This window comes from Epinephelus moara, chromosome 19 (genome assembly GCF_006386435.1).
Source record: "Epinephelus moara isolate mb chromosome 19, YSFRI_EMoa_1.0, whole genome shotgun sequence".
NCBI lineage: Eukaryota > Metazoa > Chordata > Actinopteri > Perciformes > Serranidae > Epinephelus > Epinephelus moara.
Genome location: NC_065524.1, coordinates 28182041 through 28196432, shown reverse-complemented (window position 1 = coordinate 28196432; position 14392 = coordinate 28182041). Strand labels below are relative to the sequence as shown.

The window sequence follows — 14392 nt, the reverse complement described above, 5'->3', positions numbered from 1 at the left end:
GTGGTTCCAAAAAGAGAAGCATCTTCGGTCGTGTGGAATAAACTGCATGAATGTTTTATGTGATAGTTGTGGTATCATAACAGCCTGTCACGGGTTACAGCGTGATGATTAGAGGAGAAATGGCAGAGCATAAAGGTCCAGGTGGGAAAAAAACAACTCAGCTTAAAGAAGGAAATCACCTGTTGATTTATATACATAGATCCCAGGGAGCTGTGTAAATGTGTCATTTGTGGTAGATTTTATTTTGTTGAACTATTAATATTGTATACAGAATCTGAATCTCACTCTGAGATACTGTTGTTGTTCAGAAACTATAGAAATGAGAGATCATTTTTATTTAGTTTTTACTGAGTATTTGAAGCAAACTGTAAAACTATATCACTTATTTCGCTGCAGTTCTATTTTCCTAACATATATATATATATATATTTTGTTTTTACTAATTTGTCATATGGTCAAGAATATTGTTATCGCAAAAATACCCTGAAATATCATGATATTATTTTAGGGCCATATCGCCCACCCCTACCTATCCATTTGTCCATCTATCTACTCTTCTTTTTATCGATCTAACAGTTTGGTTTTCTGATCTATGAGTATCACAGCCTCACTCCTGTTAAAAGACAACATAAACTTGCAAGCTGTCTTCAGATTTTGCCATGTTGTTTATAACATGGTGACTATCCCTTTAAAATCTCTGGGTGAATGAGGTCATTGTGGGTAATATCACTAATCAATGAGAAGGACTTGTTCATGGCAGTATTGGATTTTACATCATCATCAGTGTGATGGAGTGCCTTAAATTGACAGGTATGTAATGAAGTACATCAGTCAAACATAAATTGTGCGGTCCAGTTTTTTGTCCATAGAATTTACAAATATAAATATCTTAATAATAATTCTATAACAGTGATTGAGGATTTTATCCATATCACACACTAACATGAATACTACATACATACAGTAGAGCTCAGATCTCAGAAACACATGCTCGGCAGTCAGACATGCACACAGTCACACCCTGAGCACCCTAATCCATCACGCTCCCTGCAGAGTGCATGGACAGTGTTATTGGTCAGAGCCAGAGGCTTACAGATGTCTGTTCACATGAGCAGCCTCTGTTTCTCCAACCAGACCTTAATGGTTTATCCACACCCAGCAGCACCCCATGAATCATACACAGAGCCACACATACGCCGGCCAGCATCGGTGATGAATTATGTTTATCTTGCTGTGTTAACAAGAGCCATGAAAATTAATCACCCTCTGTTCCAAACTGTTGGCCACGAGTGTAGCATCTTGACATTTGTTGAAATACGGTGACAAAACTGTTGATTCACTCCAGGCTTGCTGCAGAGATAGAAACAAGGAGCTCACAGTGGTGTTTACGGAGTAGCTTTAACCATCCAGCCACGTTATTGAACTCTGTTAACATTCCAAAACTATGAATTTGACACATTCAACAAAGCACCAGGCAACAAAAACACACAAATGTTTATTTAAAGGCAACCATGAGCAGATCATTAGCTGTAAACTGTAATAAATCTTAATCCTGTTGTATTTTTATAACCCCTTGTGTTTTTTCTGTCTCACTTAACACAAATTAATAGCCTCAGCTCGTTTTTTATAATCACTTTGCTTTTATGTTTTATTATTTTGCCATTAACTAAACTTACACTGAATTAGATTTCCATAGAGGTTTAACATTCTCCTTTAGGGGCTGTGGCATTCAGTGTGAAGCCATCACACTGAATCAGCTAGTGGGAGTGAGGGGACGTATGAACACAGAAAAAAAAGTCCAAATGATTTCCAAACCTCCAAAACAACATAATAAGTACATGCCACGTGTATTTTGTTTGCCCACAAAGACGTAAAAGGTTTCTCTTGTTGCTGCCACATTGAATCCAAGCAATGTTAGCACAAATATTAATTTTCACACGTGTCACCGTCATTATGTTGTTATGCTCTGTTATTATAATCACGCCTGCCACATCCTCCCCTGTCTGGTCAATGTTGTTGCCATGGTGAGCACGAGCCTCACATGAAGATAGACAGTTATCAACTTATTAACATTCAGGCACATTTGAGCGGCTGCATGCAGCATACCATATTCATGAGTCGTGAACATGCTGTGTCGGCAGAATGTATTTTCTCTCCGGTTCACGCGTTCACGTCTGTCACTGTCTCATTTTTGTCTGTAATCAAACTCAAGGCTCGGACATTAATGCCAGCCAGAAATAACTGGGCCAATGTCCGTTCTTTGTTATTGACCAGCGGGGGGGTAGCTTGAGTCATCCCAGTGACACAGAGAGCACCAGTGGAGAGTTTTAGAGTCTAAATATGTATGTGAACAGTGTTTAAAAGGTCTGTTTACTCAAAATACCACAATTAAAATCTGGCTGGCGTACGTGCAAAATGGTGGCATTTATTGACAAAACAATCACTGGAATAGAGGCTAAAAAGCAATTTAACAAAACTCAATTAAGATGAAGAAAGAAACAAAAACACTAAAGAAAGCTGGAGACTTACAGTACAAAAATATTTCTCAGTAACTGCTGACATCATAACTTGTGACCTGTAGGCACACATAATGAAAAGTGCACCAGATTTAATTGAACGCCATTTACTGCACAACTATTTTACCTGTCTTCCTACATCTTAACAGGGCTTGTGCCCTCCCTGCTGAGAGGACGTACTGATATAAACCTGTGGCACATTCAGCCCTGAGAAAACACAGCAAAATCCTTATTTAAATGAAAACGGTGGTACGTTGAACACCCTGTTGTGTTACGCAAGCACCAGAACCAGAAATCGATTTAAATATGTGCTTAATACTAGGCTCAATGTTACAGTCGCCTCCCTTGCTATCCAGAATAGCAGAGAACATGCCAGTCAAGTGAAGGGGTATGTGGAAACTAATTATAGTCCCAATAATCCTAATTACAGTGATGCAACATTTGCCTCGCTTTTCAGGATGACAAGGCAAACATTTCAGATGAAGGATAATCCAATTCTGAACTTCAAGGCGAGTATTAGGTCTATCATTACTGCTGATCCCTGTTGTTGTGATGTGATATTGTAATAATTACCATTATATATCTATTGGATTGGAGTGGAGTAGAAATGTTTATTTAAGTGCCACTTCACATTGATACGTTAGTAACAATAGCAAAAGAGACATATGTCTTAAAATCACATTGCAGACCACTCCTAATTGTGTCATGTCATGTACACGTAGCTGCTGATTGGGTAACACTTTTGACACACCCTCCAAGTGAAAGAAAGCGTAGGTTATCAATAAGCCCATCACACTTTGTTTTGAAGAAGACTTGTTCAACCCAAACCGTAGCAAGACGTTGCATCGTTCTCAGATTGAACGTGCCAATTTTCACTTTCCCCAATTATTAGGCCAAACACCACTTTAATTGTCTCTCTTGGATGACACAGACTTTTAGAAATGAGTGGATCTTCAAGTGTTTCTATTCATTTTGACGGGATTATGTAAACTGCTTATATTCTAATCCTCGCTTGGAGAAAAAAAAGCGTCACAGAGCGTCATTCCTGTGGGCCACGGCAACATTAAGTCCCTGCACTTGCCTGCAATGAACTGAATGTACAACCTACTATTTTTAAATATCCTGTCAAGAGAGAGACTCACTCCTGCCTGTTCTATTTTGTTCTGAATGTCCTGTGTGGGGAAAGTCCTGTGTTTTGTGACCAATCCACCATCCCAACCTGCCTCCTAACTTGACAGCTTGGGACTGCTTCCTTATTTACTGCTGTCAATGCAGCACAGGAAAGCAAAACAAAGTGGGAGCCAGATTTTCAAAGTCGTTTTTTACATTGAATATATGTCAGGGTAGATGTAACCTGAGATGTTGCTCAGCCCTTGAGGTATCGTAGGTGGGTATTCAGATTTCCAATTAAATGTTACACATGTTTTTGCAGCTAAAAGTGCAAGATCAATATATACCTCTTTTGAACATATCCTAAGGGTCCGCCTTACTTGTGCCGAGTAAACACAGGCGAGGTGAAAATGGAACATCAAAGTACTAAAACACAACAATATGAAATTAATTACACGGGTCCAAAGGGGTTGTAAGACATAGCAACACCACAACATATGAAAACAACAACCCCTCTCGTTTTTACAGTGTCAACACAACAAATAACAGAGTTCATTCTCTGGAGCTTTTTCTTGTGAATAAAATATTCTTTAAATGGTTTGTGCAGGCTTGAAAAAATGTAAATAAATGGCTGGATTATAAACCATTTATTTACCCACAGCTAAATAAAGCATCATCAAAATTCTAATTCCTTTAATATGCCAAAGTCTAAATACGTCACCACTGAAATTTTCATTCTGCAAAACAAAAACGAGTGCCCAAAATAGGAACGAATAATGAACAAATAAATAGCTTTTTCTGTGTTTCCATATTACAGATTCAGCAACAGATGAGGCTCATAAGGAGCCATGCTAGAGGTTATTGTAATTTTCATTTCAGTAATTTGTCATACAGCGCACATAGAAGATTATTCAGGGTCTTCTGTCAAAGAAAGGGTAAAACCAAAGTCATCATAATTAAAATTTGCCAAAATGCCTACTTTTTTATGTAAATATATTCAGATGAGAGAATTACCACAGTTTAACTGACACAGTTGTGTATCTGTGTATGTGTCAAATTATTTGGTGTTTTAATAACGCATCCTCGATGATAGCCTGGGGGACAAGGCTGATGTTTCTTTTTGACTTGGACCATGTGTGATGAATTTGTAACACGAGTTTCTCATCAGAATCGTCTCAGGGATGATTAACTGTCATTATCAAATCAGTTTTTTATCATTTAAGGAGAAATGAAGATGGAAAACAGAAGGAAGGAGAAGTCATCACACTCCCTCAGGTGGGAACCACAGCTAATGGGTTGATGGAGGGCCATGAATTATACATGATTTCACTGAATGGACTTTTTTCGGGTGATTTTAAGGTCCATTACGGCACATCTATCTGCCGCCTCTGTGCATCAGTGGTCCAGGAAAACGCCAAGTCAAGGTGGTTTAGAGGCAGATTGAGCTATTTCTGATGTCAAGTGTTGTTTACACACACAGGCAGCGTAATGAAGATTTAGTCTTTGCAGATGGTTACGTCTGTCTGGTCTCTCTGTGGCTTCGCTGTCACTCTTTCTTCCCGTCAGTAATAGGCTAAATATTTGCTGTAAACATTTTTATGTGTGGTTTGTTTGCTGAAATATAATGAGACAATGTTGTTATCTTCTGTTTATGTGAAAAGAACACAGCTTCAATTTTCTTGTCAGGGTTTTCTTCTGAAATGAGAAACCATCCGTGAGAGATAAAGCTTGTGTCCTCCTTATGAATGATACTTATCAAATGATTGCTGCAGGCATGGAAATTAATAAGTAATATTGCATTAGATTTCCTCAGTAGAATATAATAATACAACACAATAATCATTCAAGCTATGCTCAGCTCATAAAGGTGTTTTTAAATTTGATGAAATACCGGCAGGTGGGTAGCTCTTCTCCATCACCTGCATCCTGGAAATTACCTGTATATACTGCTATAACAAATACGTTTGAATGAACTGTAATGCCACCTGAATTTAATTTGTCATCAACATAATGAGAAAACATTTTTAATAAATGTATCTACCAAGCATTCACCAGAAATGTATCTTTAAAGGTATATGCAGGAATTGTCAGTTACAATTTGTACAGTCACCTTTTTATAAAGACGCAACCTCACCTGTGCACTGTGCACAAGGACGTCCCGACCACAGCAAAATCAGTGTGCAGGGTCCTCATTTTAGCTGCAAAATGAGTTTAGGACTGTTTAGTTTAGGACTAGATGTAACAATCCCTGATGCACATACTTGAGACTATGAGTGGGAGTAATAGTGCCGTCTGGGGGTCCGAGTGGGAGCCAAAGGGTTGGATGGATAGAAAAGTAGGAAAGAGCAAAGGTAGACAGAAAAGTAAGAAGGAGCANAGGGTTGGATGGATAGAAAAGTAGGAAAGAGCAAAGGTAGACAGAAAAGTAAGAAGGAGCATAGGGAAGGCAGAGACAAGGCGAGACGTCTGTGTGGACTGACCTCCCCCGCTGGGCCGGGCCATAGACTCTACCTCCCCCTACTCCCTCATTTTGATGAGGAGAAAAACTTACCTAACTTTAATCGAGGTGGAGTTTAACTGGTCGATTGTTGTTGCACATGCATGCAATTGCGGGTTAGAGCTGGAGCCATGCTGGGGGAGAGGGGTTGAGAGTTTAGGGTGGGTAAAAGCTTGACTGGGGTCATCAGGTGGGTCCCCTCCTTCACTGGTGTTTCGATGACCCACAACACCTCCAGAGGGCTCATCGGCAACACCCGGCGTCCCAGGTGCGCCCCCACTCCGTCGTACCCTGCTGTTGTTAGCAGTATTTCAGGGTCGAAGTGGCATCTTTCCTCTTAATCCATAGCCACAAAGAGAGGGCTTTGATTGTGTGACGCTGGGCTTGGCCTCAAATTCCCATTTATTTGAGCAGCCTGGTAGTTGACTTGCATACGAAGCCTCTGCAGCCCACTTCGACTTGGCAAACCTTTGCTTTCCAGCTGTGTTGCTCAGCATCAGCTGCCAGCTCGGCATACTTAAGGCTCTAGTGCTCGTGGGCCTCCTCCACAGGAAAAGCACAAGGTCTGATCTGAGGTTAGTGGAGGCAATCTCAGATGGGAAGCACAGACACTGATTCAGATCTGCCAGTAACCTCCAGACTCATGCCCCTCTCAGTTGTCTGGTGTCTGATTTTACTGTACAGGCCTTGGTAGGGTTAACTGGTACTGGAACAGGTAGCTGTGGACCCAGACCCGAGGTGAGTCTGAGTGAAGAGAGGCTTTGCCCGATCAGGCTCTGGGATGATATTGTCTTGGAGCGACCTCTAGCCCAGTCCTTGCAGTAGCCCAGGGCTCGGTTCCAACCTGTAGCCCTTTGCTGCATGTCATCCTCCTTCTCTCTGGCCCCTTTCTTGTCACTCTCAAGCTGTCCTGTAATAAAAAAAGGCAAAAGCCCAAAACATAATTTAAAAAAAAACAACAACAAAAGAAACCAGCAAACAAACAAAAAGCAATATCGTCTGCCTTCTGCATAGAAATGGTGAATTTGTAGTTCACAGCAACATAATACAAAACAGCCTCTGGCTTTTGTTTGATATCTAGTTCCAGTAAAAACATTTCAACATTTCCAGTCTGTTGTTAATGTAGTTAGCACATTAGCATTAGCTTGGAGGGCCAACTTGGCTTGTTTACTATATTACATGAATGTCATTGTCACCCTGAACATCCTGCCAAAACACACTCAAACTCTCAAACTCTGTATGGACAAAGGAACAAAGAGCTGAATATTTGTATTAAAAGGCCAAATCAGACTTGGCTACAGGCCTATTTTCTACAGATAAATATACCACCACACATTTCTACTGGGTCATTTTGCATGAGTCAATACATTGATTTTTAGAAAAATCCCGTATACATTTTTTTTCCTTCAATATTCGGTCATTTCAACCAAAGCATGATGTTTTATGGTTATGTTAAGGCTCTCAAAGCACTTGAGGTTAAGGTTAGGTAGAGGTCGTGGTCTTTGGAGGTTTGACTGATGGAAGGAGAGATAATTACACATAACATTGTGTCCTCATTATATTCTCTGTGGAAAAGAGCCTGTCAGCCTATGTTCCACTTTTACACTTGACATGGCAACTATAACCACAGTTGTAAGGGTCAATGAGTGAATTGTCTGTGCTATTTGACTCAACTGACCTCTCAACAAAGGAAGAGTCATGCAAGGTAGTTTTTAGCAACAGAAGTGGTTTTTGTAATATAATATGTGTGCAATATGTTGGAAACACTGACATAACATGTTAACAAGAACATGTACACGTGAGCTAAAACATGTTCCTCTTGAATTGTTAATTCCACTGAATATTTATTCCTATCGTATATTTAGTAATACACCAGGTTTGAGAAATCTAAATGATAAAGACAGCAGAGACGTCTGGTAATATTATATAACCAAAGCATGGTGACAATAAATGGGTGATCATCAGCGTGACAAAACCTCAAGGGCGTAGAATAAATTAGAGGCTTAAAACTCATTAATAAAACACCTCATTCACTTAATTTAGAGGAGATGAGGCCATTAACCCCCTCACAGCATGCCGGACATGCGTAAGCCTCAGACACACAACACACAGGAGAAACACAAGCTGTCATCTGCAGCCATGTTAACGACAGGCTCAAAGTCAATAACGGGGTGTTGGAAATTACCACCAGCTCCAGAACACTACTCAGTGTAGGGTGACAGCTTTTACAGCATCTCGAGGTGTCTCGTTGGTCCCCGCTCAAATAAAGCCTGAAATAACAAACACACTGAGCTGTCAGTGTTAAAGTTAATCAGAATTTAATGAACTCACTGTCATCTCTGGTTGCTAAGAGGATTTAGGATTATTGAGGAGAGAGGTGCAACAGAACAGGAGTAAATTACCTTGCAGGTAGAATGACAGCTGGGGTTTAATAAAGTGAAGGCCAGGGGGGGTGATGTATCATTGTCACTTTGCACATCCAGATTAATTCAATAACGTTACAACAGGGATGTGTCTAAGTAGTCTTTACACTGAGAAGTGGGGCAACAGTGCAATCACTGTTGTGCCTTTGGAAATTGAATTAAAGGAATAGATATAAACCAACAGTCAGCTGCACCTCTAAAACTCTCTAATTGATATCTTATATCACACCTACGAAAACCAAAGTGTAAAAATGTCAATTATGGGTGCGTTTGTAAATGCAATCTGATGCTCTACACTAAAGTGAGAGCCCTGTTGTTCGAGGAAATGGAGTGTTCTGTTTTTACATGAATTAACGAACGGTTAAGCTCATCACACATTCACTCCCTTTGACGCTCTGCTGCTCCGTCTCCCCAGGCAGGGTGCCCAGAGTGCACTTTGCTACTCCAAGAGCTCAACGGTGCATTCCAGCAGCGCTCCGAATTTACCAATGGTCTGCTTTGTGCCAGAGTGCGCTTCGGACTTGGAGTGAGGGCCTGTCCCATTATGCGTGCTTGATCACACTTACGCACTTGGACACTTGACGTGCGCGTCCATGTGCTTAGTGTAAGTGCGCAAGTCTATCCCATTTCTACGACGACCAAAAGTGCAGTGCGCTTTTGTACTTTACCCATACTTACGGTAAGACCGCACCTGAGCGGTATTTGGCCAAGTATAAATCCCACAATGCATCACCAGCTGGTGGACTTCTGCCAGTAAACTAAACTAATAAACTAGTATAATCGTCATCGGCGGGCAATGCATCTTGGGATAGGCTGTGCCAAGAGGGATTCATCCGTTGCATCCTCCAAATTCTGGCAAAGAAGGCTGCATTTCTCGGTTGCATTTTAAGTAGCCTTCGAAATGGGACAGCCTTGGTTGCACCGATGTGACGCAATCAAATGCAGCCCCTGAATTGAGACACAGCTTTGGACAAAAGTTGCATTATTTGTACTTTTGCTTTCGAACAGCAATGTTCAAACATTGAAATAAGCTTTTGAAGATCTGAAATAAACAGTGTACTTCACTACACACTAAAATAAACAGCAGCTTGGGTCTCAGGAGGTTAATGAACAGACAGGAGAGTGGTATCAATCTTCTCGTCTAACTATCACTTAGATGAGAAAACAAGTGCAAAATTAATCAGTGAAAGCAGAATTTAAGTGCCTTTCACAGGTAGCGTCCTCTAATTCCTGAATAGCTTCATAATATTTTCATTGTAGGTTGATTAGCTCTCTGCAGAGCTCCATAATAACCCACAGGCATATTGACCTCATTGGGGACCCAGCAGTAGCAATCTGTCTCACATTTAACATTATGAAAAACAAAAGCAGCTTGATTAAAATGTCATACTTTGCCTAGACTTGACAAGCATTCAGATGTGGTCGTGTGCTGCAGGCTGTGGCTAAAACTTCCTTTTAATCCATAAAAAACACATTTTGACTACAGTTTTCTCATGAATAATGGATGTTGGCTTTAATAGCATTTTAATCACAAGTAAAATATTTGTATTGCTTCTTGCGCATTTCATTTGGGGTCTTCCTGCTGTGGGCTATGACGCACAAGATAGATTCTTTTATATTTTTTTGACATAGCAAACATTGAATATCATATATTTCTTTGTTGGCATAACCTCTCAGCAGTTGAGACATCTATAATCATCATCCTCTGTACTAATGGATCCATGCTCTATCTGCTATTTTTATGAACCACCCTATCCTCTATTCTCTTTGAACTACCTGTCTCTTCTTTGACCAATTATCCACCATCACCATCACTGAAATCCTTTGATCACCCGTTTTTGGATAGTAACTCAAAGCTACTGAGAGGCAAGTTGACTCAGGGATACACTTATCTGTCCTTTCAGGTTTAACTTTTTTATCTGTTTATCAAAACTTTTTAGAATAATTTGAAACTTAAATTTCAGCAAACATTTGTGCACAGTGTGTTCTGTAAACATACTCAGGAAGATAGTTTCTTAGTGAATTGAATTTGAAAGCTCAAGGACTCTGGGGCTTTACTCCTGCGGACAGCTTCCTTTAAAGTCATTAGGACTGATTAAACCAGAAGTTTGCCATTACAAAACGAGCTGGTAGCTGATGCGAGGGGTCTGAATTATTCACAAAACATCACAAGTGATGCTCTGCCCAGCTCATGAGGCACCTCCTGCTGCGATTGCAACGCACCTGGAGTTATGGAATAATTTCAGCTGTTCATTCACATTCTGCAAATGTTGCTCGAATGGCAGGAGATCAATGGTTGAAGCGCGCTCTGTACAAACACAAACTCGACACATTTAAATAATTTCTTGGCACTCTACTTGTGTCCTTGTTGTGTTGTCTCTTATGTCTTCAAAGGGTACATCTCTATTGCAAATGTCTGGATGATTTCCAGATTGTTGTAAGTGCTGTTCCGGTGGTTCAGAGACAAAAAGACAACATTGACCTCACTGCACTTTTACTTGTGTGTATAAATATGATGATTTATTGATTCATATTTGCAGACCAGTGTACCAGGGATATTTCTGAGTTTGAGGGGGTTCAGCGTTGTTTAGATTGTGTCTTTTGCTCCTTCACAGAGACTTGAAGAGTCACAAAACAACCATGAACACAGAAACATATTTTCCTTGAGGGGTGCTGCCATAAATGTGCGCACATAACTATGTATGTGCATGCACTTAGGTGAGATGGCTGCCAGCTGGAGCCCACAGCAGACAACTGTTCGAGAGCAGCAAACAACAAAACCTGGTGTTTTTTAATGAGATATCTGTAGCATTTCCAGCCATGATTGTGCCAACGAAAGAGGTATTTTAAGCCAAAACAAAAACTTTTTCGAATCATAACCAAGTGGGGTTTTTTTGTGCCTAAACATAGCCACGTTAGCCACAGTATTGTTGAAATGTAAGGAAGTTTCAACATATCCTCTACGTATTAACCTATAAATGTTACATATCCGTCATTTCCAGACGTAGGCTACTTACATCGGTGGGTCCGTTACTCCAAAAGAAATGTGCGCTCCCTCACCACGATCACAACTTCTCTGTGAACTAAATGTGCCAAAATTTCTAATATTTCCTTTGGAATGATGTTGCTATGAATCCATCCCAATGGATATGTCCCCGCAGTGGAAGTACCTCATGCCCAAGATATTTTATGGATCTAAAAAGCAGCTCCAAAACTTTCCTGGCAATGTTCCGATCTTTCTCAACTTGTTCACCCTGTCCGCACTATTGATCAGCTCTCACTACTGCAAATGTCCCCAAGTTTAGCTGACCCATAAGCTGACCTTGATTCTTTGCACTTTGAGCTGACGTGATGACATTGTCATGTCAGATCGAAGGTATTAATAAAAGTCCTGCATTTTAAATCTCTTTTTATATTCTATTTTCTGACAGGCACCTCATCATATAATCGTGTTCAAAATTTAAAACAAAGGTTCAAATACCCCGTGAGTGATGGTAAAATAGCCCGCTGTTTACAGACTTTGTTGTTCCACCCCTTGTCAATAGGGGGTGCTGTAGTACCCTCCGTACCCACCTTCCGCACCCACAAATATGACTACAAAGACAATCTACATGACTACGAAGAGAAATTACTACAAAGACATTTAAAAATGACTACAGAGTGACTCAAAGTGACTGACTACAAAGACACACAGAACAACTGCAAATAGACTCAAAATAAATGCAGAAAGACACAAAATTGCTACAAAGACACTCAAAATATATTCGAAAACACTACAAGGAGACACAAAATGACAACAAAGACTCGAAATTGCTACAAAGAGACACAAAAGGACTACAGAGATCCAAAAAGGTGACAAGAGACTCTAAATAAATACAGAGAGACACAAAAGGACTTTAAAACCACTCAAAAGCCCATGGAGATACTCAAAACAACCACAAAGAGACACAAAATAACTTCAAAGAGACTCAAAACAGCTACAAAGGGACACAAAATGACCTCAAAGAGATCCAATGAGATGACAAGAAGCTCAAAATAAATACAAAGAGACACATAAATAACTACAGAAAGACTTCAGAATCACAAATATACAACAAAGACGTACAAGACAACCACAAAGACACTTAAAATGACTTTAAATGAGACACAAAATGACTACAAAGAGACACTCAAAACAGCCCCAGATGATGCAGTCACCATTTTGTAGGGGGATGTTTTACATGTCTTTGCCTAGGGACCCGTTGTCTCATAATAAATGTATGCTTTCTTTGCAGATACACCAAAATGAAGACCGCCACCAACATCTACATCTTCAACCTGGCTCTGGCCGACTCCTTGGTCACCAGCACGCTACCATTCCAGAGCGTCAACTACCTGATGGGGACCTGGCCGTTTGGAGACATACTGTGCAAGATGGTGATGTCCATCGACTACTACAACATGTTCACCTCCATCTTCACGCTCACCACCATGAGCATTGACCGCTACGTCGCTGTGTGCCACCCAGTCAAAGCGCTGGACTTCAGGACACCGCGTAACGCCAAGATTGTCAACGTCTGCAACTGGATCCTCTCCTCGGCCATCGGGCTGCCTGTGATGTTCATGGCCTCCACCGCTGTCACCGTTAGAGAAAGTAATAAGTGCAAAAAGTAGCAACCATTCATGACTGCGCTTTTTTAGCAGACAAAGTCTTGCAATACAAGCACAAAGCAGGAGTAAAACACATTCAGTTCATTCTCTGTGTTCCAGCCTTAAGAGCAATATACTCAGGCAGGATCTATAAAAGGAGACAATCCACAAGAGTTGTTTAGGTTCCTTTGTGTAATGGCACAAAAGAAACATTTAATGCTATATGCCCGGCTGGTGACTAATATAACCATCTGCATAGTCAAGAGGCTACCTGCAGTCAGGCTTCTCTGATGGTGTCTCTGCGTAATTGCAGAGGAAATGGAGGGAAAACTGCCACTGAAATTGCTAATGTGTGATCCTGCTCTGTTTTGAAGAGAGAGCATAATGAGGGATTTACTGACTCAGTGAAGTTGTAACTCTGCGTGGTGCTAAAAGATGTTGTTGCTTCAGTGCCATAGGACACATGACAGTGGTATTTTTAATGGCATTTCTGCCTTTATGAGATTTTGGCAGAGAGGTGATGGAATATTGGGATGAAATTAAATAAATGGTCAGACTCCAAGCAGGAATGTTATGCTTCATGGTCAAAGTTTTACGGATCAGTGTGGAGGATTCAGGAGGATATATCAGCAGAAATGGAATATAATATAATAAGTATGTTTTCACTGGTGTAAAATCACCTGAAACCTTCCCTTCCCTTCCCTTCCCTTCCCTTACCTTACCTTACCTTACCTTACCTTAGAATGAGCCGTTTATATCTACGTAGGGAGCGGGTCTCTGTCCAAGGAGTCTGCCATGTTGCACCGTCCCAGCCCCGCTTTGATGAGTAGCATTGGAAAACCGCTGATTTTTTTAAATGTGAAACCACTTGATTCAGTGTTTATAGCAGTTCAAATCATAGAAAGAGACCTCTCTGGATAACTGACCCTTCACTAAGTCCCGGCCCCAGATGCAGAGTGACCAGTCATAACGTACCATCAAGCTGGCTCAGACCAGGGTCCGACAACAACACAGCTGTGCTCCATTGACACTGGCATTGGGCACGTTGTGTATTAATGATACTCGTTACCTGGAGAGGTTGGAAAAAGATAAACGTTTCTTCCCTGTTTCAAAACCAAAATCAAACCCTGAAAAGTGTAGGGTTAGCTAGCTAGCTACTGAAGATATAGCCTACTGAATGTATACACATGCTGCTTTTGCTTTTTAATGATTATAAC

At 40.7% G+C, this 14392-nt stretch overlaps 1 protein-coding gene across 1 annotated transcript in view; it reads left to right on the top strand.

Moving 5' to 3' along the window:
- The window catches only part of oprm1 (opioid receptor, mu 1), a 41371-nt gene that overhangs the window by 17852 nt on the left and 9127 nt on the right, over positions 1–14392 (top strand). Inside the window, exon 2 of the mRNA XM_050071938.1 lies at positions 12821–13179. Within this exon, the coding sequence (XP_049927895.1) occupies positions 12821–13179 (359 nt within the window). The remainder of the gene's footprint in view (positions 1–12820; positions 13180–14392) is intronic.